We start from the raw sequence: 27,993 nt of genomic DNA on the forward strand, positions 1-27,993 counted from the left end.
TGAGAGAAAAAGCCATTTAATGTATTCTCAGTTCAGCCTGTTTATTGCGCTGATGAATCGCTTTTTTTACGATGTTGAGACGTTCTTAGCAATGTTTTTAAATGACTACATCTCCCAGAGTGCCTCGGGGTAGAATCCCTTCTTTGATAGGATAAGCAACCGGAAAATATGTTAAGCTACATTGCTTCAGAGGAAATGTCATCGTGAGGGGACGAGTGCAGGTAGGAATTTACAGAACTGTAAATATCCCATATCGTATTTCTTTTTTGTTTTCAATATATTTAGGTTTGTCTATACGTCATTTAGTATCAAGTGTTCAAAGAAATAGAAAACGAAGAAGACCAATGTCAATATGTATAACTTGGGTCTCTATCGTTAACCGGCACTGGTAGTATTAGTAGCTAGAATGTTCTATGCTAGCTAGGGTTAGCTAGCATAAAGTGTGCTGATTTATCAGCAAGCTAGCTTTATAGATGAAGTTTTAATTTTTATTAAGTGATTACTGTTATGTTTTGTCATGTTGCAAAAAGCAGTGTCTTAAACCTAACTGATTTACCACGGTATGTGTGCAGCAACAGACCCTGCTGAGATAGAGCGCTTGATACCTCTGACCTAACCAAATATTTCACTAGCACATAATTGAATAGTAAAGTTAATTATTTAATATCTGAGGTCACTGGTATCACTGTGTCTTAAGATGAAACTGACATGCGGGTCACATATATTTAACTTTTTGTAGTATCTTACACAGAGAGAAAATTAAATGGAATCCTCAGCTAGCAAGGAGTCAGGGGCTCTCCTTGACCGGATGACCGTCTCTCTGGCCAAGGTTATGAGGGTATCTGAACAGCATGAGTGTCCAGACAGTCAGAGCACAGCAGCCCACAGGGATACTGAACAGGAGGACGATGCATTCTTTGACTGCGAGGAGAGTCTGGACGGAGCAGACGGGAGGACCAAAGCCCCAGAGTCACACCCAGGACCAGAGGGAGGTTGTAAAGAGACCGTCAGCCTAAAAGACTCACAGAACATCGCAGGAGAACACGAGGCGGTGTCGGGAGAATTAACTGAGTTGTCAGGGCAGGGAACTACAGTACTGGGAGCAGAAGAAGGTGACAAAATGGAGGAAGAGGTGGATGAGGAGGGAAAAGAGCTGTGGGATGAGTGCACTGAGGAGGACAAGAGTGTGGCAGTTGAAGGAGATTCTGAGACTGAACTAAAAGAAGAAGAGAACACAGCTCCCGAGTTTGACGAGGAGTACCTGAGGGAATTGGAAAAAGACCTGACTGAGGAGGAAAAGGAGGTGAAGATTTTCTAAACATTACAGCTTCCTAGAACATGTTTCTGTTTACTGTCATAATAATTACTCACCAAAATGCTTGAGTTAATCTATGGCAATTCTCTTTTGGTCGGTAAGTTAATTTTGTTGGTTTGTCTTCTTGTTGCCGTAGAGCCGCAGAAAGGAGAGCATGATCCTGAAGGACCAGGGCAACAGTCAGTTCAAGAGTGGAGGTAAACTACCGCAGGCTGAACTGGATATTCCTGTAGGAGGGATGTTCAAGCTCAAAAAGTTCAAAAGGTTTATTTGTCAACAGCCATGTAACCGTCAAGCAGCGGGATCTCCAACACTTTGGGGATTCATGTTTTTATCGCTGACCTGGAGAGCTAGGCCCAAGATGTGCTTCAGCGTTTACATACGGTTCACTTTAAGGCTGTGTTTTTTTATGCGTGCGTGTGCGTGTGTGTGTGCGCACCAGATGGTTCAACCAACGGACCGCTAACAGAGCGTTCCTGTCTTCCTAGGACATTCTGAGGCAGAGGGTTTGTACACCGCTGCGCTGGGAGTCTGCCCTGTTTGTTACAGCCATGACAGGGCCATCCTCTTCTCGAACCGTGCCGCCGCGCGCCTGCACCTGGTAAGAGCAAGGGCACAGATGAACACAACAAGGCGGAGAATTGGGGTGTGCCGATCTCGTCGTGCCCATTTTACATTACATTTGAGTCATTTTGACGACACTCTTTCGTCTCGTCTTTCTCACACGTCATACTCGTAATCCTAGATGTCCTCTTGGTCGGAATAACAGGGAAGTGCGTTTTCTAATACTTTTTGTGTGTCTCCACTGTGTGTTGTTACATCGTCGCAGAGGCCTCGTTCAAACAGATTGCGTTATGTTGTTGTGTCGTACTTTTCATCGCAGTTCAGGTGCCGCTTCTCAGCAGGAATGATCACGAGGCATGGAGAGTCAGATTCCATCTATGTTCACTGTGATCTTAATGCTGGACATGCTGCGTGGAAATGCTGCACAGCAAAAGTAGCCAGATGTTTTGGCTTTGTGAACTTGTGTCTCGTTGTAGATTAATGATAAATGTTTAGTGACTGGGCCTGCTGGGCCATGAACACCGTTCATGTAATGTGAAAATATTCCTCCTGAAATAACACAAAAATGTTCTTCTCAAATATGGATTATGTCCTCTTCATAACTGGCCAGTCACTGGCGATTTCATTCCTAATCAATCGACTTTCATTTAAAACGTTAAGATGAAATGTCTTACACTGTGTCCAAGTGTGCTTGTCGATATCCTACAAACGCATCGCTGACAGCTAGTCGCATTGTGTACAGTCCTGGATCTGCTTTTGTTTCTGATACGCTACAGTAAAGCAAAGCACTATTTAACATCCAACCTGTGTGACACCCTACAAGCTCTGCAACCTGGTCCAGCAGATGAGTTGCAGGGGTCCAGACTGCTGTCTGCTGGAATGATTGGGCTTCCACAACGCATGTGTCTTAACGCTTTCGGTTTGTACAAGACGAGGATGTGCATTGAAGGTGTTAGTACTAAAATAACTAGATTAAACTAATTATAACTGTTTTTGGCTTGGCATCAAGGGATTCTGATGAACACACAGCATTTGTTTCGATAAAGCAATGAACACTTCGTCAAGTGTGTGAACGTTTCTGCATGGGCCCTTGTGTGTGAGTACTTCTCTGGGAGATTGAAGAGGGAAACGGCGCCAGCTACAGGCTCAACGAACACCCAGCCGGTGTCTTTACTGACAGGCCAACATCCACAGTGATGTTGTTTGATTTTGGATAATAATGTCATTGTGTCATGGTGTCCCCCCCCCCCCATTTCCATTACAATACTTTTTTGTCAGAGTACTGGGCAGACCACTATTAGGGAATTCTGATGACCTGTTCCAATTATTATTGTTTTTCATGATCGTTTTCCTGCCATTGTTGCATTTGCTGCGAGTGCTTCAGTTACTAGGTGTTGTTGATAGTTCGAGCCATTCAGAGGTCATCTGAATTTTCACTTTGTGTTCAGTCAGAATACATTTTCCAAGAGCTACCTAGGTGGAAACATGTATGGCAGAAGTCTACAGTTTATGCTCTTGTGACACCTACTGGTTTTCTGCGGTAACTATTGGCGAACACTGTTTGACTCAAGAAGACATCAACACTTCATTTTAATTGAGTGATGTCAAATTCTCATTTAACACCCACCCCGAACAGAAACAGATTTTTTTTTTCTCGTCCTACAGGATATGAATGAGAACGCCATCGCTGACTGCACAAAAGGTAATGCCATTAAATCTATATGTATTGTAATTCCCCCGTGCCCAGATGATTGAACTGCCTGGGACACACTGCCCTAGACAGTGGCCCACTTTCCCAGTCCAGTGTACGCAACCCGTTTCAGCCAAACCGTCCCCACCGACTGGGTCATTCATACCGGTGAACCGCGCGTGTCCTTGTTTCTTCACCTCCAGCCATCGAGTTGAACCCGAGCTACGTGCGCGCGATCCTGCGGAGGGCGGAGCTGTATGAGAAGACGGACAAGCTGGACGAGGCTCTGGAGGACTACAAAACCGCTCTGGAGAAGGACCCCAGTCTGCCTGTCGCCAGGGAGGCCTGCATGGTTAGTAACCCTGGTGACAGTGAGCTAGTAAGAGTTGGCGGAAAAGAGAGCCACACTTTTAACAGCCCTTCTTCCATAATAGCCGGTGTCGGCTACATTTTAGCTCGTTGTTTTTTTGTTCGGGATGTTTTTAAATTTTTCTTTTGGCTTGTCAACGCTGCATGTGGTTAGGGTTTCCTTTGATGAAAACCCAGAGAGTCATGTTATTCCATCAAAATCATGATTTTCTCAGATATTTGACAATTTCCTATATCTTGCCAGTTAATAGCTCTGGTAAAACTAAATCATAGCAAAAGGGCATTACTGATTAACATGTAATTTTGATGCAAGGCAAATGGAAACATGTTGTACAAAGAGGTATATTTACTTATTTCCTCCTTTGAATGTTGTTTGGACTGTGTGTGAATGGTGGGGGGGGGGGGGGGGGGGGGGGGGGGGGGGGGGGTGGGACTGTTATTTCTCAAAAGAGGCCCTACGTAACAGCGGGAGCCAAACAGTAGCGAGTGTTATTAACGTAGCCATGAGGGGGTGGCTTATACAACACCATCTTACAGCCTTCGTGTCCCAAACGGCATCCTATAATTCCTTTTGCTGCGCCCTGTGCAGCGTGTGGTGCTCTTCCTTGAGCGTAGGGTGCTTTTGGGGGCGTGACCGTCCCGGCCTCGGCCTGGTCGGAAATAGAACGGTAATGCCAGGAGAAGACGGAGCGAATGGGGGCAGGAGGAAGTGGTGCTGTGGATTTACTCAGGCTTTGCTTGCTTTCATCTGAAAAATACACAGTCAGACATGTAATGGCCTTGAAACACTCTGGCTAGTCTGTACAAACAGGCACAGACACACACACAACCTGCACACACTTGGATGAGATAATCCACTCTATCCCACCGAACAGCTCCATGTTTCATTATTATCATTTTTTTTTTATGGATAATTTGAGATGAGAGAGGTTATAAACCATTTAGTCATTTAGTAGACATTCTTATCCGGAGCAACTTACGGGAGCAATTGGGGTTAACTGTCTTGCTCCAGGGTTCATGTAATGCCAGGGTCACACCCAAAAAAATTTGAGTACTAGATAAGCCGACGTCATAGAGAGCCTATAAGTCAGAATTGTTCGGCCATCTTACTTGGGACTGTTTCTAAACATATTACAGTGGAAACACATGGTATCCGTGTGCACAGTTTTGTTTTTGCAAACATGGAGAGAAGGCTGGGCGACTCCTAGCTCATCGACTAAAATGCAAATCTGCCTCCCAGCTGATCCCTCAAATTCACTAACACCTCAGGTGTCTGGACAGTTAGCCCCTGAACTCTGATACTTTTATTCAGATCATTACTCGTCAGAATCACCTGAAGACAATTTTAATTAGGAATGATTTTCTTAAAATGTTTATAGTTCCTACCATTAGTACAGAGAAGAGAGGAATTTGATCAACCTTTGCAGTTAGAGGAGATTACATTCAATTACAGCAATACAATGTGGGAAAGCCCCTGGTCCAGATGGCTACCCGATTTAATTCTATAAGAAGTTTTCTGCCAAACTGGCCCTCATCGTGGAAATTTTGGAAGATGCTCAGGACCAGGGTGTTTTACCCAAAACCCTGACAGTGGCGCTGATCAATCAATCAATCAATCAATCAAAATTTATTTATAAAGCGCTTTTTACAACAGCAGTTGTCACAAAGTGCTTTACAGAGACACCCGGCCTTAAACCCCAAGGAGCAAACAACAGTAGTGTTGAATTTCAGTGGCTAGGAAAAACTCCCTAAGAAGGTCGAATTTTAGGAAGAAACCTAGAGAGGACCCAGGCTCAGAGGGGTGACCAGTCCTCTTCTGGCTGTGCCGGGTGAGATATTAAGAGTCCAATTGGAATAATAAATACATTTCTCTGGGCTAAATCCAGAGTATATTTGATTTTAGACTAGGTCGGAAGTATGACCAGGTGGACAAGGACAGGAACAGCAACGGTCCCCCCAAACCAGGTAATCCGCAGGTGTGGACCAGGACCTCATCTCCTTCTAAAAGTTAAAATTGGAGGAAACTGAGAAAAGTTAGTAGTACATCCCTCATGTCCCCCAGCACAATAATATAGCAGCGTAACACCTTGGAAACTGAGACGGGGGGGTCCGGTGACACTGTGGCCCTACCCGGGGGATCAAATGTGTGTTAAAACCCAGTAAAGATGGATCTGAGTATGGTTTTTTAATGCAGATGTAAAAATATTAGCGAAATTGCTTGATATAATCCACTATGTCACATCATATCGACGGAACAGACAGGGCTTATTATAGGTCGTCACTTCTCTAATATACGACATCTGCTTAATGTCATACACTCTCCTGCATCTTCAGACGTTCCTGAAGGAGTTTAATCTTTAGACACAGAGGAGGTATTTAACAGGGTAGAATGGGAATATGTATTCTCTGTACTGGGAACATTTAGCTGTGGCGCAAACTTCATTTCCTGGGTTCGACTGCTGTACTCATCACCCTAGGCATCAGTACTTTGTTCACAGTATTTCACAAACAGGCTTCATTCACAGTGTTTCCCGCTATTGAAGGCCATACGCCAGGGATGTCCGATGTCCCCTCTGTTGTTTGCCTTGGCAATAGAACCACTTTCTGTTAAGTCCACAATTTCAATACATGGTATATACAGATTGGGACTGGAACAGATTACTTGCTTGTATGTATCTCAGACCCGGAAGCGTGTGTCCCTGAAGTATTGGACCTACTGCGTTTGGTGTGTTTTTCAGGTTATAAATTGAATTTCTCAAAGTGAATGTATTCCTATTTTATGAATTAGCTTTACAAATTCCACCGGGTACTATCTAATTTCAAATATCCAAGACTGGCTTTAAATATTTAGGAATCAATATCACCCATACCTTGTTTTCCCTCCATTATGAGAATTTTAGTCACCTGATTAGCAAACTTAAACTGCACCTTGAGAGCTGGAGTATTATCCACTTTACTTTAGCTGGTAGAGTGAATTGTATCAAGATTAATGTATTGCCCAGATTTCTGGTCTTTTCAAGGTCTTTTTTCACTTCATTAGGTAAGCTTATGTGTTTTTTCTTTTGTGGGAATCCAAGAATACACAAAGTATTCCTCCAGAGAGCTAGAACACACAGCGGACTGGCCCTTCTTAAGATTATTTTCTGGCTTCACATCCCAGAAACTTACTGGTGTCAAACGGAAGCCAACTCCTCTTCCTCTTTACCGGCTTTAATCACCTCCAATCTCCCTCTTTCAGCTTCACTAAACATCCAACCCAATTGTTGTCAATACTCTTAAAATTTGGACTAGATTCCGTCAACATTTTAAATTCTGTGATTTCCCTATTCAAGGTCCTATATGCAATAATTACTATAATTACTATTCCTTCCCGGTAAACTGGATTCAGCTTTCAGGCTTCAATGAGTTTAATTCCTATTCTATCACCCAAAACTGGTCCAAATGCCCTTTTGAAAAGGTAGTTATGTCCCTTGGTAGCCCGTCACTCCGTAAAATTAGAGAGATCTCCGATGAAGTCTGGTATCGTGCCTTACTGGGGTGATTGGAAGCTCTTCTTGCGCCCGGCTCAGTATTATGCTGTTTAAGGTACCTCACCGTATCTGTTTCAGTAAGGCCTAGTTGTCCAAATTCTACAAGAGTATTGATAGTACATGGGTCCGATTTAAAGGCTCCTTGGTGGACTTAACCCACATGTTCTGGTCCGGCCCATGTCTGGCAGATTATGGTTCCACTATATTTAGAACCCTTTCTGAAGCATTGGATATAAAGTTCCAGACTAATGCAAAAGTGGCTGTCTTTGTAGTACCAAACAACAACCCTTCTCTGACCAGTAGACAGCTGGATGCCATTGCCTTTGCCTCCCTGCTAACTTAAGTATACAATAAGGATCAATCCATATATTTAAATGTTACCTTCCATTTATTGTGAATCGAATATGATATAAAAATGGGTAATTAGATTGAGAACATTACAGGGAAAAAAAGAAACACATGGTAATAGTGACATATAAAGTCTTTAAACTGTTGTATTTAATTAATAAGATTAATATATAAATATAAATAACCACTGTTGTGCGTAGCATAACATACCAACACTGCACTTTTAAAACTAGTAAGAAACAAATCCATTTAATAGTAATAAATATTATTATAAAATAACAATGTACCATCACAGCATCATGTTTAGTGGCTTGACTATTCACTGGCCCCAGGTTAGACAGCGTCTCTATTGGGATTTTAGATGGAATTAGGATTCCCAACTCCTCCTTTATATCCATGGTCACACCAGAGTGATCTGGCCAACACCACCAGGGTTAAAGCTGTAGCACCAGAGTGATCTGGCCAACACCACCAGGGTTAAAGCTGTAGCACCAGAGTGATCTGGCCAACAACACCAGGGTTAAAGCTGTAGCACCAGAGTGATCTGGCCAACACCCCCGGGAGGTTAATTCCAGGCAGCATCGGTAGGGAGAGTGTAATGCAACGGGTGTGTGGTAAGACCAGAGGGTCGGCAATATCACATCTGCTCTGTGTTGTTCTGCCTGTGAAGTGTTGGGGCCATTGAGGCACCACCCACACATGGCTTCCACACGTGGACTTATCCTGACTGACCGTCTCTCTTGCTCTCTACTCCATACAGCGGCTTCCACAACAGATCCACGAGCGGAATGAGAAGTTGAAGGAGGAAATGATGAGTACGAGATGTTTTTAATTTCTTACTAACTGCCTTTAATTATTTTTGTGAAATAGATTGTATACCCAGCACTATAGTGCTCACCAGCAAACAAAACAGGATGGTTCTGTTCCGTCACAATCCATTTCATGGCTGTGAGGATGGTTCTGATTGGATAGTCCTGAATCATGCGCTATATTGCTGTGAGGAACCAGCTGTTACCAGGCTAGGTGTGGGAAGCAGATCGACTGATTGGGTTTGAAATGTGCCAGACATCAGTGTGTAGGGAGGCAGGTGAGAGGCTGTTCATTCGAGGTCCCATTTATTTAAATGCAGTAAGCGTCTTAGTGTGGGCAACTGCTCTCTGTTCACTATCCCTTTAGAGTGTGACATGCTAAGCATCGCAGTACTTAACCCAGTTTACATTTTCAGTAGAAAACACCAGTTATAGGTCTCCCTGTTGTTTTCATCAGTTCTGTCATCATCTGTCTTTCCCCCACCGTCATTATATGATGTTCTCCGCCGTCTGTTTCTCCAGGCAAGCTGAAGGACTTGGGCAATATGTTCCTGCGGCCTTTTGGTCTGTCCACCTCAAACTTCCAGGTGAATCAGGATTCGGACACTGGATCCTACTCTGTCAACTTCGTTCAGAATCCTAATAACAACAACAGATGACGGCATGAAAGGCCTTTCTCGAAGCCCTTTTTTTACACCCGGTTCTAACATGCGTCCTTGATCTTGGAATTAGATTGGAGTGCGTCTTGTCAAAGTCCACACCTGTCTTAAAAGTCAGTCAGCGTGTGAAAAAGATGTGGGGGGGGGGGGCGAAGGACGTGTTGGCGCCGGGTGTGAACATGGCTTCCGAGCCGCTATACCTGGTCAGCTATCGATCACCAGAGCTGAGAGACTAACGGGAACATTCACGCTGGTGTGGCAGCGGTCGAAGAGGGATCCAATTAAAGGACAAAAACCGTTTCATTGTCAAATAAGATGTGCGCGTGCACGTGTGTGTGTGTGTGTGCGCGCGCGCATCTAGCGGGGGGGGGGGGTTCTAACTAACAGTCTAAAAGGTTAAATGTGTCTCCCAAGGGTAGAGCCATTAAATTATCAACGACTGTAACTTTGCAATGTTGTCCTTATTTGATGTGGAGCTCAGTCAGTCTTTTGAAGTCCGAATGTCAGGACTGAAAGTGTCATTGGCCCTGTGCACATTGGTTATGGCACCTGTGTAAGACAAGTTACTTCAAAGACTTATTTCTGAAGAGTGCCTGCTGTGTGAAACGGGCACATCATGTACTGGGGTAAGAGTGCAGGCGTTAAAGTAACTTCTCAGTTAAAATCTCACTTTAAAAACAATATTTTGTTTACTCATACCTGTGTTGTTGACTTGTCCTATACTCATATTTGTGGCCAAAGGCTAAATTGGAAGGAAAACACTTCCAAAACGCCACCTCGAACTTCTGTCTTAGAACATTTAAAAAAAATGCTCAGCTAGACATCATACTCTTGAGCAGTTTTAACTGGCTAATCTGCAGTCTACAAGGAGTGTATTTAGGAGCTTTTGGCCTACGCCCGCAACCTTCCAAACACCGTACTTGATAAAAATAAATAAAAAATGCACTCATACTGTAAGTAATTATTTCATAGAAATCTGGGATCAGTGGGCAGTTAACTTTAATTATGTTAAAAAGATGATATACTTTGCGTAGGTATTCAGTTTGTTTAAATACTCAAGAGGATATGCAGGTGGCAAGGTACAGTACAACAACAATAAAATACAAACCAAGTACAAAGGCAAAAAGCAGATTTACTGATTTTCAGAGATACAGTCATAACAAAACAGGATTTCCCACAACCCCGAGTCTCGTATGTGTAGTCAAGAAAGTATTTGATTGTTCTGAAACGCATATGTACACAAGACGGCAAAATGAGCTACAGCTGATTCAGTCCCTGTGGCTCACTTCAGCCGATTCTGCCCGGCTGCCTGTTATTTCCCTTTTGGACCTCTCGGCCCAGCCCCTGACGACACAGGGGGGCTGTCAGAGGAAGAGTGTACTGTTATGCATGTGGGTTTATTTGCCCCCTCAGAGAGCAGCTGAGGAGAGACAGCTGGCAAATAATGACATGTATTCAGTTTTTTTTTCTCCCATTTAATTTCATATGTCATCAAAAAGAGATGTGTGACGGACAAGAGAGCACGGGGGAAATCAGTCGAGGGTGCGTGACTCAGCGGGGAGCGTGATTTTTTTTTTCGTTTTCCTGTATATGCCCGTCAACTGTAGGTTACACTCCTGAAACACTCCAACTCTCCAGTCCCCAGGAACAGTCTAGAGGTTTGGAGGTGTTCAGCTAACCCGCTGTTCTTTAAGGCTGCTTAAAGTTCAGCAGGTAGTTTGGTTCTCCTGGCTCTCCTTCTGAGAACACCAGATGTTAATGATGCTGTTGTAGTTCTGAACCAGTTCACCTACTCAAGGTCCTTATGATTACTGGAAACAGGTGCACCGGCTCTGGTTTAGATCAAATTAAAATAAAAGAGCTGGGATTCCCAGAGGAGAGATTGGAGAACAACCGGGGTGGCTAACTGCGGTTTAACAGGAGCTGAGGTTGGGGCAAACAGGATTTGTTTTTCCAACAGATTCAACACAACAAAGCCCAGCCTTCTGCCACTGTACTGTTTAGCATAGCACATGCAATCTTTATTGCATTTCAAAAAAAAAAATTATATGTTTATTTTTTTACATAGTATTGTTTTTATTCTTTTCGTCTTTGCATTTCAAGATCACTGATCAATGTACTATAAAACCCTGCAAAATCCTGTGTCCTGTCACAACATGTATATAGACGTAACAGATATCAATAACGGTCAGAGGAGCCTCCGTGTGCTTGTCTACATTGCAGATGTCCTCGCTCAAACAAAGGTCACATGCTTGCAGAAGTGGAACGCCAGCTCAAAAACAAATCAAATGGTATTTGCTCAGCATGATGGATAGGCCCGGAGGTGGAGTAGGTCTGCTATTCATTATAAATATAGAAATGTTCCTTCCAATACTTAAATAAAAATAATTATGTCCATGATGTGTGTGTCTCCAGTTCTGGACACGTCCTTCCGTCTGACAGTCTCTCAACCAATGGCAGTGTTAGGAAAAGGACCAATCAGAAGCCCTTCAGGGTTGTAGCACTGGAAGAGAAGAGAGAGAGATGGACACATCAGGGATCTTTTCATCCAAATGAGACGCCACGTTCTTTCTGTATTTGGCCTCACAGAAGCAGATTCAGCGGTTTCAGTGCAAGGCCGTTTTCTGTCCAAGCACTGAAATTAAAAAGCATGAGGGCCCCTATGTTATGTGACAGGAAATGCGCCAAATACTGAAGTGTTCCCACAGTAAGGAATATAGGTCACTGCACACCAGTTAGCCAACAACATGAGGTTTTTAAGACTCCAGTGACTGAGTGAAATGAAGAATTAACCTCCCCCTCCAAGGGTTAGGGTTAGCCGTTAGCACTTCTGGAACTGAGAACCCTCCTGAGGTAGATATACTGTGCCTTGGTGAGGAACATCTACTGGAGTGGTTGTGCTGCATGTTATCTCAGCCCAGCAAGCATTTGCGCGATGGTGGCAAACCAAGACTGGCATTGAAAAACAACAATTGTGATATGTGGTAACGTTTCAAGAATTCGCATGTATGCCAGTCGAACGTAATATTCAAATGTTTCCTTGAGATTGAAGCCAGGTGACCTTACATGGCTCCTGTGTGGGTCAGTTAGTGGCATTTGGGTGATGTGTAAGCCGCTCTTTAGAAAGATGATGTACGGTGTCTTTTGTTTTTTGATAATAAAAATTATCATCTACGCTGTCTTGTATGGCTAACAAAAAAATATTTTGCAGTTCCATTTATTGTATAACCAAATAATCGAAGACTCCTTGGAGCACTTTTTTTTTTTTTTAAATCAATCTTTTCTACCACATTAACATGTTTTTTTTTCAAATATAACTACAAAATAAATCTTCAAAATATGTTCTTCCCAGAAATTACTTTTGCTCTTGAAATGCTCAGTACGATCGCAGAAAGCGTTAGAAATAATATCCTAAGACGTGACAATATTGTTTCTGGGCTGGATGTCTGTAAAAGCACTTTGTAACAACTGCTGATGTAAAAAGGGCTCCATAAAATAAATTGGATTTGATATTTAAATAAACAGTCCTGATTGGTTGAAAGAACGACAGCCATTGGTCCATCATAATCAAATCAAAGTTGCACATTTGGCCAAAGTACCTTCTAACCCAGCCTGTCTGAAATCCCAGCAGTTTATTCTTAGTTTTCATAATTTCAGTGTGTAATCCCAACTGTAGTGTGGAAATATCAGGGGGGGGGGGGGGGCTGTAAATCTAATTTGATTATGCCAGGCCTTTAAATGCCAGGGAGCCAGTTAGTTACATTTCCTTTGACGCAGCGACATCAGTCTTTAACAACGGCTCTCTGACATCGACCAATGAAATAAATGACCTGTATAACCTACAGTCCATCTGTTTGCAGGTAAGAAAATCAGTATAACACAAAGGATATTTGCTCCCGAATGTTTCCGCTGACATTTTGTAATTTCCTACCGTAGCCGTTCATGTGCCAATGACTTCACGGCAGATGGGCTTGACTGCCAAACACGTATTTATTTTATAAGTCTGCCATTTTAGAAAAGCCCCACAAGCATTTTGAAGAAAATGGTAGGTGTTTTTAAAAAGACCACAAGCCTGAGTTTAAAAGGCATAGTCATTGTCAATTTAAAATGCCACAATTTTGGACGGGAGAGACAGTAGGATGTTTCTAAAATTCCATATGACCGTCAACGTCTACGATCCAGCGATTCAAGGCAAAACTGAAGGCGTATTAATGGCAATGGGTTTGTAAGTGTCAATGGAGGCAGTAGCACTAAAATGAAGACAACTAGGTAAGATTCTTGTAGTTGACATTTTATTTATATACTTTTTAAAACATCAGAAAACATTTACACAAGTGTTCTTCCAACTGTTAGTTTTTCAAGGGGTTTGTCGCCTATACAGCATTCTCTGATCTGCAAACAGATGATAAAAGTCTAAAATAAAGTCAGAAATAAAAAAGGGCCAACCGCCATACACTTTCTGCTTGTAATAATGGTCAGGTCAGTGTGCTCTACCAAGCAATAGGTCTCTAATCATCACCCGTCAGGGCCCGAAGGACAAACTTAAGGCGGTTGTAAGTCTTACCCGTTGTCCCACAATGCATGGACATCGAGTGGACAGGCAGATAGGACCATGGACTGAAATTCACCCATTACTTTTGAAATCCTCGAATCTGAAGTGAACCATGATTACAAAACAGCAGAGGTAACGTCTGTCACCCCCCCCCCAACCCCACCATCTAAACAAAACAACATCCTTAAATTCCATTATTTAAAATTTGACCAAAAAAATAATTTTGATCCAGATTGTACTGTACATAATATATAAAATCAAAATTCACAGTCATGTCAGATTAGCGTAGCAGTGAATTGATAGAAGATAAAGTTCAGACACACCAAATAAAGACACATTCCCCCAAACTCAAAGTGTGGCGTAACAGCTGAACACTCGAGAAACCAGATAAATCACTGGACTACGAAGCAATTCAAAAAGACGTGGCGAAGCCATAGTACAATAAAATAACTGAGCAAAAAAATATCATTCCCTGTAAGTTGTCACTGCCATAGCACACGTCTATGGGCTTGTTTACATTACGCTACATTCCCATATCGAAGAAGACTTGAGACAACAGATTATTTTGTCGTGTAAACTTGCAGATATCGACAGACCACCTTCTGAGGTAACTGGTGCCACATTTTCAATAGAGCCCCTCTGAAGATTTGCAAGTGTGAAGACAATTCTGTCTGTGCGCACACATATTGCTTGATTTTCCCACCAACGGATGGCCACAATCCTGCACGGTACGCCTCAAACATGCCAGTTCAGTTTGAATTCAAACGCTATGGAAATGATTACGCAAACCAAGTTTATCTTGTGTTTTATTCTCTCTCGTAATGTAAACAAGCCCTCTGAGGAGAGACCAAATCCATCACGTCAATGCCATCGTCAGTCTACTCAATCTCGTCGTAATGGCGAGCCATTAACTTCTTTTCAGCTAAAATATTTGTTTGAAATGCCCCCCCCCCCCCTCTCCCACCACCCCAGTGAAGACAATAAAATAAAATTTAAAAAAAACAATGGGCCGATTGGGCAACATTCTATGTATAACAGCATGCAAAAAACCAAGGAGCTAAGCTAGATAGGAAGATCGGAGTCGTGGAGCAGCCTCGGGTAACACTGCAGAGCATCAGGCGTCAACGCTACAGGACACAGTCGGAGAACCAACTGGGGGGGGGGGGGAGTGAGGAGAACCCAAAAGGCAGCCAATGTAGCACCCTCCCAGCCATTTCTGCTTTCAGAGGACAAGGAGCGGCACTTGAGGTGACTTTGGCTTACAGGCACCTCCTCACAAGCCCCGGCTCAACTGTCTGGAAAGCCCTGGCTGGCATTGTGCCACACATGACCAAGAGATTACCGGGCCGGCGGCCCGCCTGCGCCCACAGCCAGGCAGCTCTGAGTGAGGTACAGCAGGTACCTCAGACCCTACGCGCCCGCCCTCTTCAGATCCACCAGGGTCCGTCCACTTGGTCACATCACAGCTACAGCATGTCATCCACCAGGAGGGACACATAATATGTACACCTGCTCAGATCGTGCATCTTTCCATTGACAGTATCTGACCGTTTCTTTTTGTTGTAGCTGTTGTTGCATAGACTGAAAGAAACACACTTTTTGTCTCAGATTTTAGCAATTTAGCTGAACTCAATGAATCGAGTTCCCTCTGCAAACCTTTTTTGCAGAGTGAAAAGGCTTCCATTTAAGAAGGACAACAATCCAATCACCAACCTGTTGATAAAAATGTCTAAAATATAAAATGTCCAGATTTTCACCAGGTTGGATAATTCAGTGAAATTTGGAAGGGAAAAAACAAAAAAACAAAAACACTGTCATCTTTATATACGCAGCTCATAACCCCAACCCGTTCAGTCCCATTTCAAGTTTAGACAAAAACAGTCCTGGTTGTTTGGCCTGAAATATTTTGTTTCTTTCTCCCTGGAAGGCGGGGGGGGCTCGGCAGGTGACTAGCAGGGAGGGGTGCGGGGGGTGAAAGCGGACACCGTTTTCTGCCTACCTTTCCTTTGCCCCCAAAGCACACCACCTCACGTCTCGAATTGCGTTAGCAATGCGCGAACCTCAGGTGTGAGCTGCTTGGCAGCCTTGGCTGCCTCTGTGATGGCTTTACGATACAAGCCCTTTCTCTTCTTGTCGAAGCGTGACTGGAAGCTTTCTAGAAAGGGGGCAACCTGCGCAAGTGCCAGGAAGGAGGTGGTGGGTGAACCAAACCAGGCAACACGGGCCTCTTGCCTGACTAAGAGCCCGTTATCTTTGCGGCTGATCTGGATGCCTAAGACGCGGGCCGGCCACCAGGGAAAACCGTATATTTTGGCCCAAACAATGTCCCCTACACAAATGGTCCTGCCGTCCAGAGAGACACACTTGGACACATTTTTGGAAAATACTTTCTGAGATTTACGGGGCTTTTTCTCTTCTGCGGGGGCAGGCGAGGGGTCGGCAACCGCCGATGACGTGCCCGGGGCAGTGGGGGGCGAGTGCAAATCACCGGGAGGGGGAAAGTCAAAGGTTTCGGTGGAGCTACACTCTGAGTTTGAGGACTTTAAGTCGTCTGCACTATCAACGCTGCACATGGAGGTATTAGAGGAGTCGGGCTGGCTCGGGTCAAGGGTCATGTAAACCACAAGGTTGCCAGCCTTGCTGCCGCGCGTCTCCCGCCTCTCCTCCTGCCCCCCCTGCTCCTCTGGCTCCGCCTTGGGGTCGCTGTGCTCCGTGGCCGTAGGGGGCTCCACTTGGGGCTGGGATTGGGTCTGAGGACTGAGCTCAGGTTCTGGCCCGTTATCTGGGCCCTGGGTTTCTGCAGTAGTGGCCTCGCCTGTGGAGCAGGAGGAGGAGGAGGAGGAGCGCGTGGAGTTGCAGCGGGGCGCGCCTGGCTTTGGAGGGGACAAACGGCCACTTCCCGGCACTTTTTCGAGCCAAGGCGGCTTACATGTAGAAGAGTCGTTATCTTCATTACGGTACCTTTGGGGCTTGATGCGCATCCTGGGCGGGAGAGGGGGGGCGCTGCTCGGTCCCACCCCGCTGATCTGCTGCAGGCGCCGGGTGAAGTGGACCTTCTGGTGGGCGTGAGCTTCCTGCAGCGCGGCGGCCCTCGTCATTGTCTTGGCGTTGCCAGAGACCACCGTAGTTTCCCTCTGCCTCTTCTGGGCCTTGGCCATTTTCAGCACCTCCCGGGCCTTGGAGTGATCCACGCTCTTGCTCTGCAGCACTTTCTTGGCGCCGAGCTGGACTCGGGGGTTGCTGTTGGACGGCAACGACGACGGCGACGATGACGACGACGAAGCTGCGGCGGCGGACGACGCCCTCAGAACCCTGTTCGCTCCGGCCCCGCCCTTCACCTGACCCGCCAGGGAGGAAGAGGACACCTGGCGTATCCCCGAAGCCTGCCGCTTGGACGCCTCTGCGGAGCCCCGCCCCTTCTCCTCGGAGCGAGGCTCATTGCGTGGACGCTTGCTGACAGGCGCGGAGCCGTCGTTGCGTCGTCGCCTGGCGTCGTCGCCCCGGGAGTCCGACAGCGGGCCTCTGCGCGGCTCCCTCTTGTCGACGGTGGCGACCGCGCCCTTGCACTTGTCGCAGAGCACCTGCCGCGGCCGCAACTTGATGGCATTCATGATGGAGGTGGGCTCCTCGCGGTACAGCCTGCGCTTCGGCCGCTTGATTTTGCGTGGGGGCGGCTGAGGTAGTGACTGGTTGTAGGTGTCCCTGATGAATAAAGGCGGAGGGTATGGCGCTCCCTCCTGAAACAGCGGGGGAGGTTTTGAAGTCCACTGGTTAATCTCGGGCTGGGGGTCGGTGTTTGGTTCGGCCGCTGTGACAATTGGGCAGTCTGGGTTTTCCTGGACTGGCTGTTCCACCTTCTCAGGATCTTGCTGGAGTGGTTCTGCCATCAGCTGCATAGATTCAGGTTTATCCTTGTATTCTCTCTTGGGGAACACAGTGATTGGAATTCCATAGGGTCCAAACCTGAGAAGTGAAAATTAAGACGATTTAGAAACTAGATAACTAGTCATAGCATTCAGCTTTACTGTCCTGTATTGCTCGCATAGCTCATGCTAATTCAAGACATTCATTTTATAACCCTGCATGTACGTTCATTTAGGACAGAAATATTAAGCAGTTCAAGCCTGAACATGCATAGGAAAGATTTTCACACGTCTACCATACAAAAATGCAGAACTGGGGTTCAACAAAGAAAAGCAACACCCTAAATTATTATTGAATGAGATCAAAAGACCTTTTTAAGACTAAAAGACTAAATCCGGTAAGTATCTAACCAGCAGCCGTAAAGTGACCTGTAAACACAGGAAAACACCACGCTCTGTTTACAGTATTAATAATAAACCTCCCTCCAAGCGACGGTGAGACAAAAAGGACGGAACAAACTGGTCCCCTTCAGGGCCACGTTGACCAAACCTTACCCCAGGGGGAGGCAACCTGAGTCCAGGAGAACCACATGCAGTTCCTGTTTTGATTTTACAAACCTGTAAGTATTGACTGAACTGGTTAACTACGTAGTTTATAGTGGTGCTTAGTTGGGAACGACTTCTACAGTACCTGCAGCACTCCAGAAACATGGTTCCTTACTCCTTACCTAGCTTGAGTATGTGGAGTAACTAGCTCCATGTTTACAACTGCCACACATTTTAACATTCCTATTTGACTGTGAGTATTCCTCAAACTGAAACTGGAGATGGTGTAGGTATGGAGATCACGCAAAAGAAACCAAACACAGCCTCTGATATCTAAATTCCCACAAAGCCTGAATACAACCAAACCAAGAAAAGAAAAAATAACATCTGAATAGGCAAACCATTAAAAAAGAAAACTGTAAAAGAACATAAAAAGTACTTGTAATTAAAGAGGAGTTGTAGCAATTCACAACAACAGAAAAAGACCGATTCATTCATTTTTCTCAGCTACAATACATTTTTAGGTTGAGAATAACATAACTGAATTGAAATAAGTTGATTGACATTGATTGACATTGGGTCGTGCAGAAATGTACGCCACCTCAAATCAAATTTGAATATGCCTAGTGACATTTCAGGGCTGGTTTAGTGGAGCATCTCTACTCCACAACTCTTTAAACAACAGACCCTACTGAATATTTCAGATAGTTGAACCTTTAGACCCATACCATAACTGCAAAGAGCGACTTGGCAGTATTTTGCATTTTATCATACTTTTGAAGCATCTGGTTTTGCTTTTTGTTTATCAAGGAAAGGGCAGCGATGTTCTTTGACATGGTGCAACTAGCGCATAGTGCCAAATATACCCTTAACCATATAACAGCATGAACAGTTACAAAGCCTCAGCCACTGCCTACATTACCTGTACATTGTCATAGGTTGCATTATCGATAAATCTGAGTCAAAGAATGCACTGATGTAGAGTCAGGTGGATGCTAGCTCAAAAATCCCACATTATCATAAGTATCACAAGAAACTGAAATATTTCCAGAGGTCTGAGATATGCATCCGGTTCGTTGTGATATCATATTGGTTTTTCATTGTGACTGTGCACGACTTTTTTTTGTTGTTGATGCGATTTCGATAAGCTCAGGAACCATGTGACGCGGCAGGATCATTTAACGCGACAGGCCAACAGTTGGCTGGACAGGCTGTCCTTCATTCACTGGCATCTAGCAATGTTTTTACGGAGTATTTTAAAGCAGATGAATAGACAAAGCAGGAATATAATAGATAATTAGCTCAATAAAGTCAAATGAAACGTCCACTGAAGTCCTCTGGGTAACCCAGACCAATGCTTTGCTTCCTATCCTGTCGCATCTAAATCCGTTTCCGGCCTGCACATTCATTGTCAAACAATAATGCACTCAAGCTTCTGAACACTACATCACAACTACGTAATTTGAGGATTACATCTCCATGATCCCAACAGTTCATCAAGCCTAGATGTCCAGCTCTATGAGGCACAGTAAGGACATTGTAACAGAAGTACAGGAAATAGATCAGTTGTTTGTGGAAAAGCTGGATAGAAATGTACACATGAGAATCTTGTTTTGCCAGTAGTCATCAGAGGTTAAAAAATTATTCATAAGCTATGTTAAGTGACACTGTCATATTAAAAATAATAAGTCAGATAATACTTTGGCCATATCGTCCCGGCGCCAAGCTAAACTAGGCCTACCGAAGATATCGTATGCAGTCAAGTATGTCTTTCCTACCAGAGCACCTCCTAAAATAATCCCTGCGCCAGAGGGATGACAGAGCTATACATTACAGAGGTAGATGGTCTTTGGTAAGCGTTCACGCTCTGCACTAGTAAGTGAAGGTAATGGTTAGCCCGTCCAGTGTCCAGTAACAGCCGTTTGGTTTTATTTGACTGACTTTTGTTTTTACCAAATCCTGTTGTCAGTTTTATTTGTTGTGAAGTTCAGCGCGTAGCACAAATGCTCACAAACATTGTAACTAACTAGGCTCACAGAGGCCCAGCTCTTAAGTTTCATAAGTAAACGATTTGAATTGGAATTGGTGAATCTGTTCAAGCAACTCTTAGCACACCAAATCATACAGAATCGCCTTGATTTGTTCAACCATCCAGAAAAACTGAATCGCTAACAAATCCAATCAAGTGTTAAGCTTAGGTTCAAGTGTTATCAAGTGTTAAACTGAACTTTTTATCTAAACACGTATCGAGACGCATGGAATTGTCTGAAAGTAAATGCACATTGGTAGAAATGCGCTGGTGGTGAAAGTGCGAGAAGCAGAGACAGATAATCTAGTGATACAGTGATTGATGTGTGACTGCCATTTGACAAATAAAATCAGTCTTATCTTGGATAATCTCATCACATACCCTAGGATAGCCAACACACACTATATTCACGAGCTGTAGCCATGACAGCAGGGTCCAAGACAAAAGTGGGCACATTCGCAATACAACGCTGTCCGTTTCATGTTTATTCAGTACCTGAAAACATGGGCAAAAGCAATCCCCTCTGTCCCCAAATTCATCACCTAATCTCTTTAACCATCACCTATTTCACCTCATCACATATTTCTCTTTAATGATCACATATTTCTGTTTAATTAGCACGTGTTTCTTTTTAATCATCACATATTTCTCTTTAATTATCACACATTTCTATTCATCTGTTTGTTTGGAACATGTTATATGCATGTTTTAGAATTCTTGCATACATTTTTATCTGCCAATGGAAATGTAGTTCATGATCCCCATTTCTTGCTGCCTTCATTTTAATATTATTTTAGGCTATAACATAAAAAAGAAAACGTCCAACACTGACCCAGAACGTCTACATGAGCATTGTGCAAATAAATCTAATGTGACGGGAAAACCCAATGATAGAAATATAAAAGTAAGCAAAAGAGAACAGTATTCTGTAAAAAAAATGACTTCCTCTCTGGATATTCTAATCAACTAGCTTATTCTTGTCCAAATTTGTAGTTTCCACATTTTGTCGTTGCAGGGATATATTGCTCTTCAGGACATTCAGCGTTCAGGTCAAGTTCAGCAACAGATAAGATTACAGTCACAGCAAGCACTCGTGATAATGACACAAACAAGGATAACTACGTTTCTCAAATTCAAAGACAGTAAAATAAAAACAATGATATGCACAAGGAACACTTGTGACAATTTTGAATGAAAATGAAAACATTTGAACACATAAAACAGTGCAGACGCAGTGTTCCGTAAACAAATTAAAGTCTGTAATCTCCTTCCACTAACAAACTTTTACTTTAGGGATGGGAAGTGTTCAGTGGAACCCAATTGCTTCTCTGATAGTTACATCCGTTCATCAAAACATCTACAAGCCACTCCCACTTATAGACAGCCTCAAAACCACCACAAGATGCCGTTTGATCTGGGACAGCCAATGCTAAGTGCAGAATTGCACTTGGAGAGTAAAGGATTAGGGAGTGTTACACACTAATCACAGCTAATGACACAGACTAGAGAGGAACGCACTGCTCCTCGCCACTGCAGTTCCTTTCCATTACAGCTCCTCACAGACGCCTCCTTATCACCCTGTCGCCGGTTGACACGCGGCCAACATCGTCTCCTTTCCAAACAACACCAAGGGGAACATGGGCTGGGCAGAAGGACGGCTTGGCTGTAGGCTAAAGATGTGCATTATTCCCTTTGAAGAAAACTCTATGCATATCCAGATACAGTGCATTGCATACAGTGTCTCACAAGATACATATACTAAGTGTGTGTGTGTGTGTGTATTGCCTCCTCTGGATGTAGGCATCTGAGCGGAGCCATAAAGGAACGGGCATCAAATTATTTCTGCAGTTTTAACAGTGTTACCATTTGCAGCACACTGACCAGCATGCAATGGGGCTCGCAAAAGTTTGCCATCGTCTTTATTGTACGATTACCCCAACCTATCTGCACTTGGCAAAAGCGAAATTCCCAAATGTACTGCTGTTGGTGACCATGCATTCTAACATAAGCCCGGATGTGCGTTTGTGTTGCAAGATTAGGAATATTCTTCTCTCTTGTTCAAAGCGTGGCACCGCACGTCTGACTGATATAGCCTGGGGTTGCCCGGCATACAAAAAAAACCTTGAAGGTCAATAAATGTCAGAGCAAGTGCAAGCTTAGTTCTACAGTGATCAAGGACATGTAATTTCTCACGAAAGATTAGGTACTTTGGGAGGATGGAAAGAAAACAATATGGGTAAAACGTCAGGGAACAGCTGACTTGTGATGTTTGAACAGACGCTCTGACCAATACATGTTTGGATCAGTTTTGGGTCTCGTGGATCAACCAGCTCATATCGAAACATTAGAATTGTAGACGAAAGCATATTGGCAAATCATTACAACGTGTTCTATCAGCCTCCTACATCGACTGGGAGGAATTTGTGCCCACTCTTCTTTATGGTACTGCTTCCACTGTTTCACGTCTCAGTGCTTTCTTGTATGCACTGCCCACTTCAAGTTCCCAAACAGCATTTCAATAGGATTGAGATCTGGGACATGACATTGCCATTCCATAAACCTGCATTTCTTTTTTTTTCTCACAAATTCTGTTGTAGCTCTGCTTTTGTGTTTCAGATCATTGTCCTATTGAAAGATCCATGTTCGGTTCAGTTTCCGCTTTTTGACAGATGGCCTCACGTTCTCCTCAAGGATTCTCTGGTAGAATATGGGATTTGTGGTTGACTAAGTAATGACAAGTTGGCAAACCCCTGAGGTAGCAAAGCAGCTCAAAAACATAATGCCACCAACTCCATGCAGTTGGTATGAGGTTATTCTGTTTAAAGTGTTTAGTTTTTGCCAAACATGCCGCCTTGCATTGCTGACACACAACTACACCTCCATTGGATAGTGTAAGGAAGTACTTTGAATTGCTTTGAAATGGCCTTTTAACCCCTCCCAGAGTCATGGGCATTAATATTCTGAGGACCTCAGATAAGTATTTTGCTCTTTGCATGATGTAATACCACACAGCAATATAGTTAAGGCCAAACAAGAACATGTTTATAACCTTTAAATAAAGGCTGGACCCTCTCATGGAATACTCTAATGATTTGCAAAAAATGTTAGCTATTTTATGTGATGGTAAAGGTAGCGGTGTCATTACTTTCTCTGTAAATCACATAACTGATTTGAATTTGTTAGGTGTGATTTAGTTATGTATCAACTATTTATCAGCTACCTTATCAACTAACGCGGTTGGAATTTGTGTGTCTAAATATGTAAGAATAAGAAAAGAGGTTTTCCCAGGGGGTGTCCTTACATTTTCACATCACTGTATATCTAGCCAGCCTTGCAGACAAACAAACAAAAGACAACAAGATAAACGGTTTTATTCGGGTTAAATAAAACTATATTTCATAACATATATATTTCGCAGTCTCAACTGGAAGGGCTATTGAACGAAAGCCAGAGTGGAAAATGTTTATATATCTAACAAGTTTGCCATCTTTGAGTTGCAGGAAAGCAAGCACAACAGCAAGCTAACATTTCAGTATAGGGCAAATGCAGTTTTCGGGCTTACAATCTGCCTGTCCATAATACACATCTTCAGGATATTTAAACCGGATCTTTCACTGATGCCAAACAGCTGGCCCCAATTTTTTTTGTGTAAGGTGGGGATGTTTTCCATCACTATTCTTGTTTATACTGGTGAAGGTCTGCCTTGCCTCATGCTAAATAACATAAATCTTCTCAACTCATAAAAAACAGAGATGCAGATAATTTGGCCTTGTCCACAACAGGTAAGCAGCCAATTCCATGCAGAGGTTGTCTGTATTGGATAGGCCCTTAAGCACCACGGCAAATCAACTTTTTAAAATGTTTTTATTTATTTTCGTGCACATCACATTCAGACATGAACTCGGTTATAGGTATAATACATTATATAAGAATGTCAAATGTTAAGCCATTTGACACAGCGCTATGGGTGAATGCATTTCACTAAGGGGCTTTTTTTTCTTTCTTTCTTTTAAACAATTTGTGGGTGGTATCGGAGCTGGGGCCAGGGAAGCTAGGTTAGCCGTTTAAAACTGATAGCTACATGCAACATAATATGGCCCCTAAGGACACCTGGTCTGTGTCCACCAATGTTTCAGATGGAACCTATTTCTCTAGGCCAAAGACAGCCCCTCATCTTCAGACTGCATCCAACAGGGAAAACGATGACATGTCAGTTAAACCCACTCTGGCCAACCGCAAACGAAAGACCCGCACCAAGGTGGCTTGGTGGTAAACCAAAGCCATAAACCAATGCCTTAGACTAAACGAAGAAGCTCTGAAAATTAATTATTTTATTTGTGGAAAGAGACTGTTGCTGATTACCTCCAGAGAACTTTATTGAAAATGTTAAAAAGAAAAATCCAATAGAAATCACTACAGTTAGACTTGATTGGCCGCTGTCTTGTAATTGCAGTTAACTGACTATTGTCTTCGGTATGACTGCTGGCCAGCATGTTATCACAACCACTTAGGCTAGAAAATAATGGTTTCCAAGTTAAATATTCTGCTATTGACAGCCTATATGAATTGCACCAAAAAAAATACGAAGATCTGATGAAACGCAAATCCTGAGCAGTAAGAAGCTTGTGAGGAAAAAAACTAAACACCACAAGAAGGTGTTTATTTCCTCTTTCAAAGTAGAAGATTGTGTGTGCAGATGTAAACTTCTTTGCTGAATATAATGACGCCATACTACATCAGCTACTCCCCTGGATATTCTGCATGTTTAATTATGGTCCCAAATATAGACTGGCAGCTGATAATGTGTGACAAGGGAGGAGGGGAAAGGTGTTGATGAAGCGGGTCACGTGTTTCAAGGTGGGTATTAGTCAACAGAGAAGCAGATGTGGACAGTGGATGCTTACCAATTGCCCCCATTATATAGTCAGAGTTCTGCTTTACGTTGGAACTCAACTCACCTGTGGTGAGTCGTAGGTGCATGAAAATACCACATACAACCAGTTAGAATAGGGAAAAATGTCTCCTCCTGTTTTGTCACTGTGTGTACCGTGGTGAAAACGGAGAAAAGAAAGAAAACCAGAGAACTGGATGTGGGGATCTGGGATTTATACATAATTGCAACACACCTGAACATGTCACAATTCTTCTGGTACAAAGTCCTGTGTCCAGGTGAGATCAAATTAGAGAATTTTGGTGGCACAGAATCTCTACGTTCATAGAAAACAAAATGAAGCCTTAAAAGAAAACCACACCTCTCCAACTGTCAGAAGTTGAAGAGGTTCAGTGGTGTTTCGGGGTTCCATTGCTGCCCCTGGCACTGGGAGCCTTAAATGTGTCCATGGCGTCATGAGACCAGGAGAATACCAAGGCATTTTGGAGCCCGGTGTCAAACCCAGTGTCAGAAAGCTGAGCTTCCATTAAAGGCAATGTGTCTTCCAGCAGGACAATGACCCCAAACACACTTCAAAAAGAACCTACGAATGTCTCACGACAAAACACTGCACAGTTCTGAAGTGGCCAGGAATAAGTTACAATGTAGCCTAAATTCTATTCTAGAACCTGTGGATAGATCTGAAAACAGCAGTGGGGAGGCCCCCTTTGAATCTGGATGAACTGGAGCAGTGTGCACAAGACGACTAAACTCCCAACTACAGAGGGGAAGGAAGCTCATCCATGGCTATTGGCAGCACTAGATTTCAGTAATTTTAGCCAAAGGACTATTCACCCAAATACTGAGTCTGAGGTGTGAATAATGGGGTCAATGCCATTTCTATTTCCCTTCTGATCGAATATAACATATTAGCTTCTGAATGAAAAAAAAGTTACAATAATAACAGTGGAAAACATTATTGTAAAGAACAAATACATTGTTAAACTTTTTTTTTTTTTTTTTTTAAATACAATGCAAGTTATTGACGAAAGTGCAAGTGTGTCAATATTTCTCATCAAGACTGTGACTAAATTAATCAGTCAACATTCGTATTTTTTGTAGAAAAAAAAAAAACAGAAGCACTGCCCTATATCACAGACACTCTGTGACTTGGTTGTCAAGTTACAAAGGCACTTGCACCCAGGGAAAACCAATTAAAATATGTTAAAGAGAATGAGACAGGGGGTTTGCCAAGCACAACATTGTACTTTTCATTGGTGGACAGCTGCCAAGTAGGTATGTAGACACTACTTTCTTCAGGACTTTAGCCTATATCTTCTGTGCATAATACAGTGGATGTCAGTGGTAAACAAAACAAACAGTATTGTTCCAGGCATAACCCTAAACGGTGGGCCAGATGTGTCATGTGGCAATGAAATAGCTAGAAAAAAATAATAAGACAGACATATCTGAGGATAATATATACCTTTTAGAGAGGTCCATCAGAACCCCTGAGAAGATCTTCTCGCCTAACCGGAAAGACACCACCAGTGCGTCGTCGATGATGTGATCCAGAGATACTCGAACCTCAGACCCGGGTATCAGGTTGTCCACACTCTCGGACTGTACCTCCTCAGTTTCACCACCAGCCAAAGGGGGAGGGGGTTTCGATACTTGATCGCTCTTATTGAACTTCATTTCTAACCTCCTCTGTGGTGAGCGCGAGTCACCGAGTTCTGCGGAGGGAACCTGGTCCAATGATATTACAGGAAGCTCGGGACTCGGAGAGTTCTGGTCTGTGATGCTCGAAAAGTCACAAATGTATCCAGTCTCCATGGGTGTTCCAAGGACCGTTTCCCTTTCTAGCACTGGTATAGAGTCGACTTGTTCTGTGTACTCGGAACGTTCTAGTGAAGCATCTTCAGACGACTCCTCCTTGTACTCGGAACCAGGGGGAACATCATCCGCAGGTTCGGACTCCAGTTCAGCCTCGTGAGTCGTTTTAATTAAAGCTCTATAATCAGACGCGACATTAGTAGGTTGGGTTAATTCTGGGTTCTGACAGTAATCGATCATGGGCTCTGCCGGTTCTGCTATCGACAGGCCAGCCTCCGTAGCCACGGGATGCGCAGGGAACGAATGCAAAAACACCACAGATGGCTGTGTATCGGAGATGGAGCTATTCTGAAGGCAGGCGTAGGGCTCGTGCTTACTGACCTCATTTGCAGGTTCAACATTCGGCGAAAAAAACTGTCTCAAACGTTCCGCCCTCGACATAGTGGTGTGTTTCGAACCACAGCCCTCGAGAGCATGGTTCTCGGCATTTTCTACGCCGACCCCGAGACAGCTCGTCTGAATGTGTTCATCCTCTGAACTAGCAGCGAGGGCTTTTCCCGCGGCTTCTAGGTCTGGCCTGCTCACTAGCTCCATTTGGACCTGGCTGCATTCCTGAACTGCATCCCCATCATTGCTTTGGGGAACAAGGTCCATTACTGGTGCGTAATCCTGCGTTGCACTGGAGTCGAGTTTGGCCCCCGGCACAGCTGGCGCCGGTTCGAGCTCACCACCGTCCCCCGTTGTTGTTGTTGATGCCGTAGCAGCTCCTGGCTCCGCAGCCACGGCCGCCATTTTCTTTCCGCTTTGCTTCTGCGGCCAGGAGGTCCTCTCCCAGTGATAGTTCTAAAGCCCGCCCACTTGAAAGTATAGAACACTTATGATAGGCCAGTGAACTACAAAGTTGTAGTTCAGTGGTCAATTTCCACGTCACTCAACAGAAACCCTTGGAAACCTTTTTGTAATTGGCTCCCTTTGTCTGGTTTTGTACACTTTTTCCACTAGGGGCGATATTG

The 27,993-nt window shown here is 43.8% G+C and overlaps 2 protein-coding genes across 4 annotated transcripts; one reads left to right on the top strand and one right to left on the bottom strand.

Annotated features, from left to right (window-relative positions):
* Window positions 1-137: 137 nt before the first annotated feature.
* On the top strand, window positions 138-10,861 carry ttc1 (tetratricopeptide repeat domain 1). The gene is made up of 8 exons (XM_010871217.4): window positions 138-221; window positions 752-1,303; window positions 1,452-1,512; window positions 1,804-1,916; window positions 3,545-3,581; window positions 3,773-3,921; window positions 8,577-8,631; window positions 9,148-10,861. The coding sequence occupies exons 2-8, from the start codon at window positions 764-766 to the stop codon at window positions 9,282-9,284; spliced, it is 1,092 nt and encodes a 363-aa protein (XP_010869519.2). The 5' UTR covers window positions 138-221; window positions 752-763; the 3' UTR covers window positions 9,285-10,861.
* On the bottom strand, window positions 10,267-27,948 carry pwwp2a (PWWP domain containing 2A). 3 transcript variants are annotated; one of them, XM_010871215.4, is made up of 3 exons: window positions 26,631-27,948; window positions 15,836-17,799; window positions 10,267-11,787 (listed from the first exon to the last, which is right to left on the bottom strand). In XM_010871215.4, exons 1-2 carry the CDS (start codon window positions 27,770-27,772, stop codon window positions 15,864-15,866), a joined length of 3,078 nt encoding a protein of 1,025 aa, XP_010869517.2. In that variant the 5' UTR covers window positions 27,773-27,948; the 3' UTR covers window positions 10,267-11,787; window positions 15,836-15,863. The 3 variants fall into 3 exon arrangements, with proteins under 3 accessions (XP_010869517.2, XP_010869518.2, XP_034149075.1); XM_010871216.4 differs by having other exon boundaries at window positions 16,798-17,799; window positions 26,631-27,947; XM_034293184.1 differs by having other exon boundaries at window positions 10,267-17,799; window positions 26,631-27,947.
* Window positions 27,949-27,993: the final 45 nt, after the last annotated feature.

This window comes from Esox lucius, chromosome 7, assembly GCF_011004845.1.
Source record: "Esox lucius isolate fEsoLuc1 chromosome 7, fEsoLuc1.pri, whole genome shotgun sequence".
NCBI classification, from domain to species: domain Eukaryota; kingdom Metazoa; phylum Chordata; class Actinopteri; order Esociformes; family Esocidae; genus Esox; species Esox lucius.

Excerpts from the sequence above, each read along its gene's own strand:
- ttc1 (XM_010871217.4), top strand. The coding sequence starts at position 764 with ATGGAATCCTCAGCTAGCAAGGAGTCAGGGGCTCTCCTTGACCGGATG. Across the intron at positions 3,582-3,772 it reads CATCGCTGACTGCACAAAAG|CCATCGAGTTGAACCCGAGC; the intron begins GTAATGCCATTA and ends CTTCACCTCCAG. Across the intron at positions 3,922-8,576 it reads TCGCCAGGGAGGCCTGCATG|CGGCTTCCACAACAGATCCA; the intron begins GTTAGTAACCCT and ends TACTCCATACAG.
- pwwp2a (XM_010871215.4), bottom strand. The coding sequence starts at position 27,772 with ATGGCGGCCGTGGCTGCGGAGCCAGGAGCTGCTACGGCATCAACAACA. Across the intron at positions 17,800-26,630 it reads CTGATGGACCTCTCTAAAAG|GTTTGGACCCTATGGAATTC; the intron begins GTATATATTATC and ends TTCACTTCTCAG.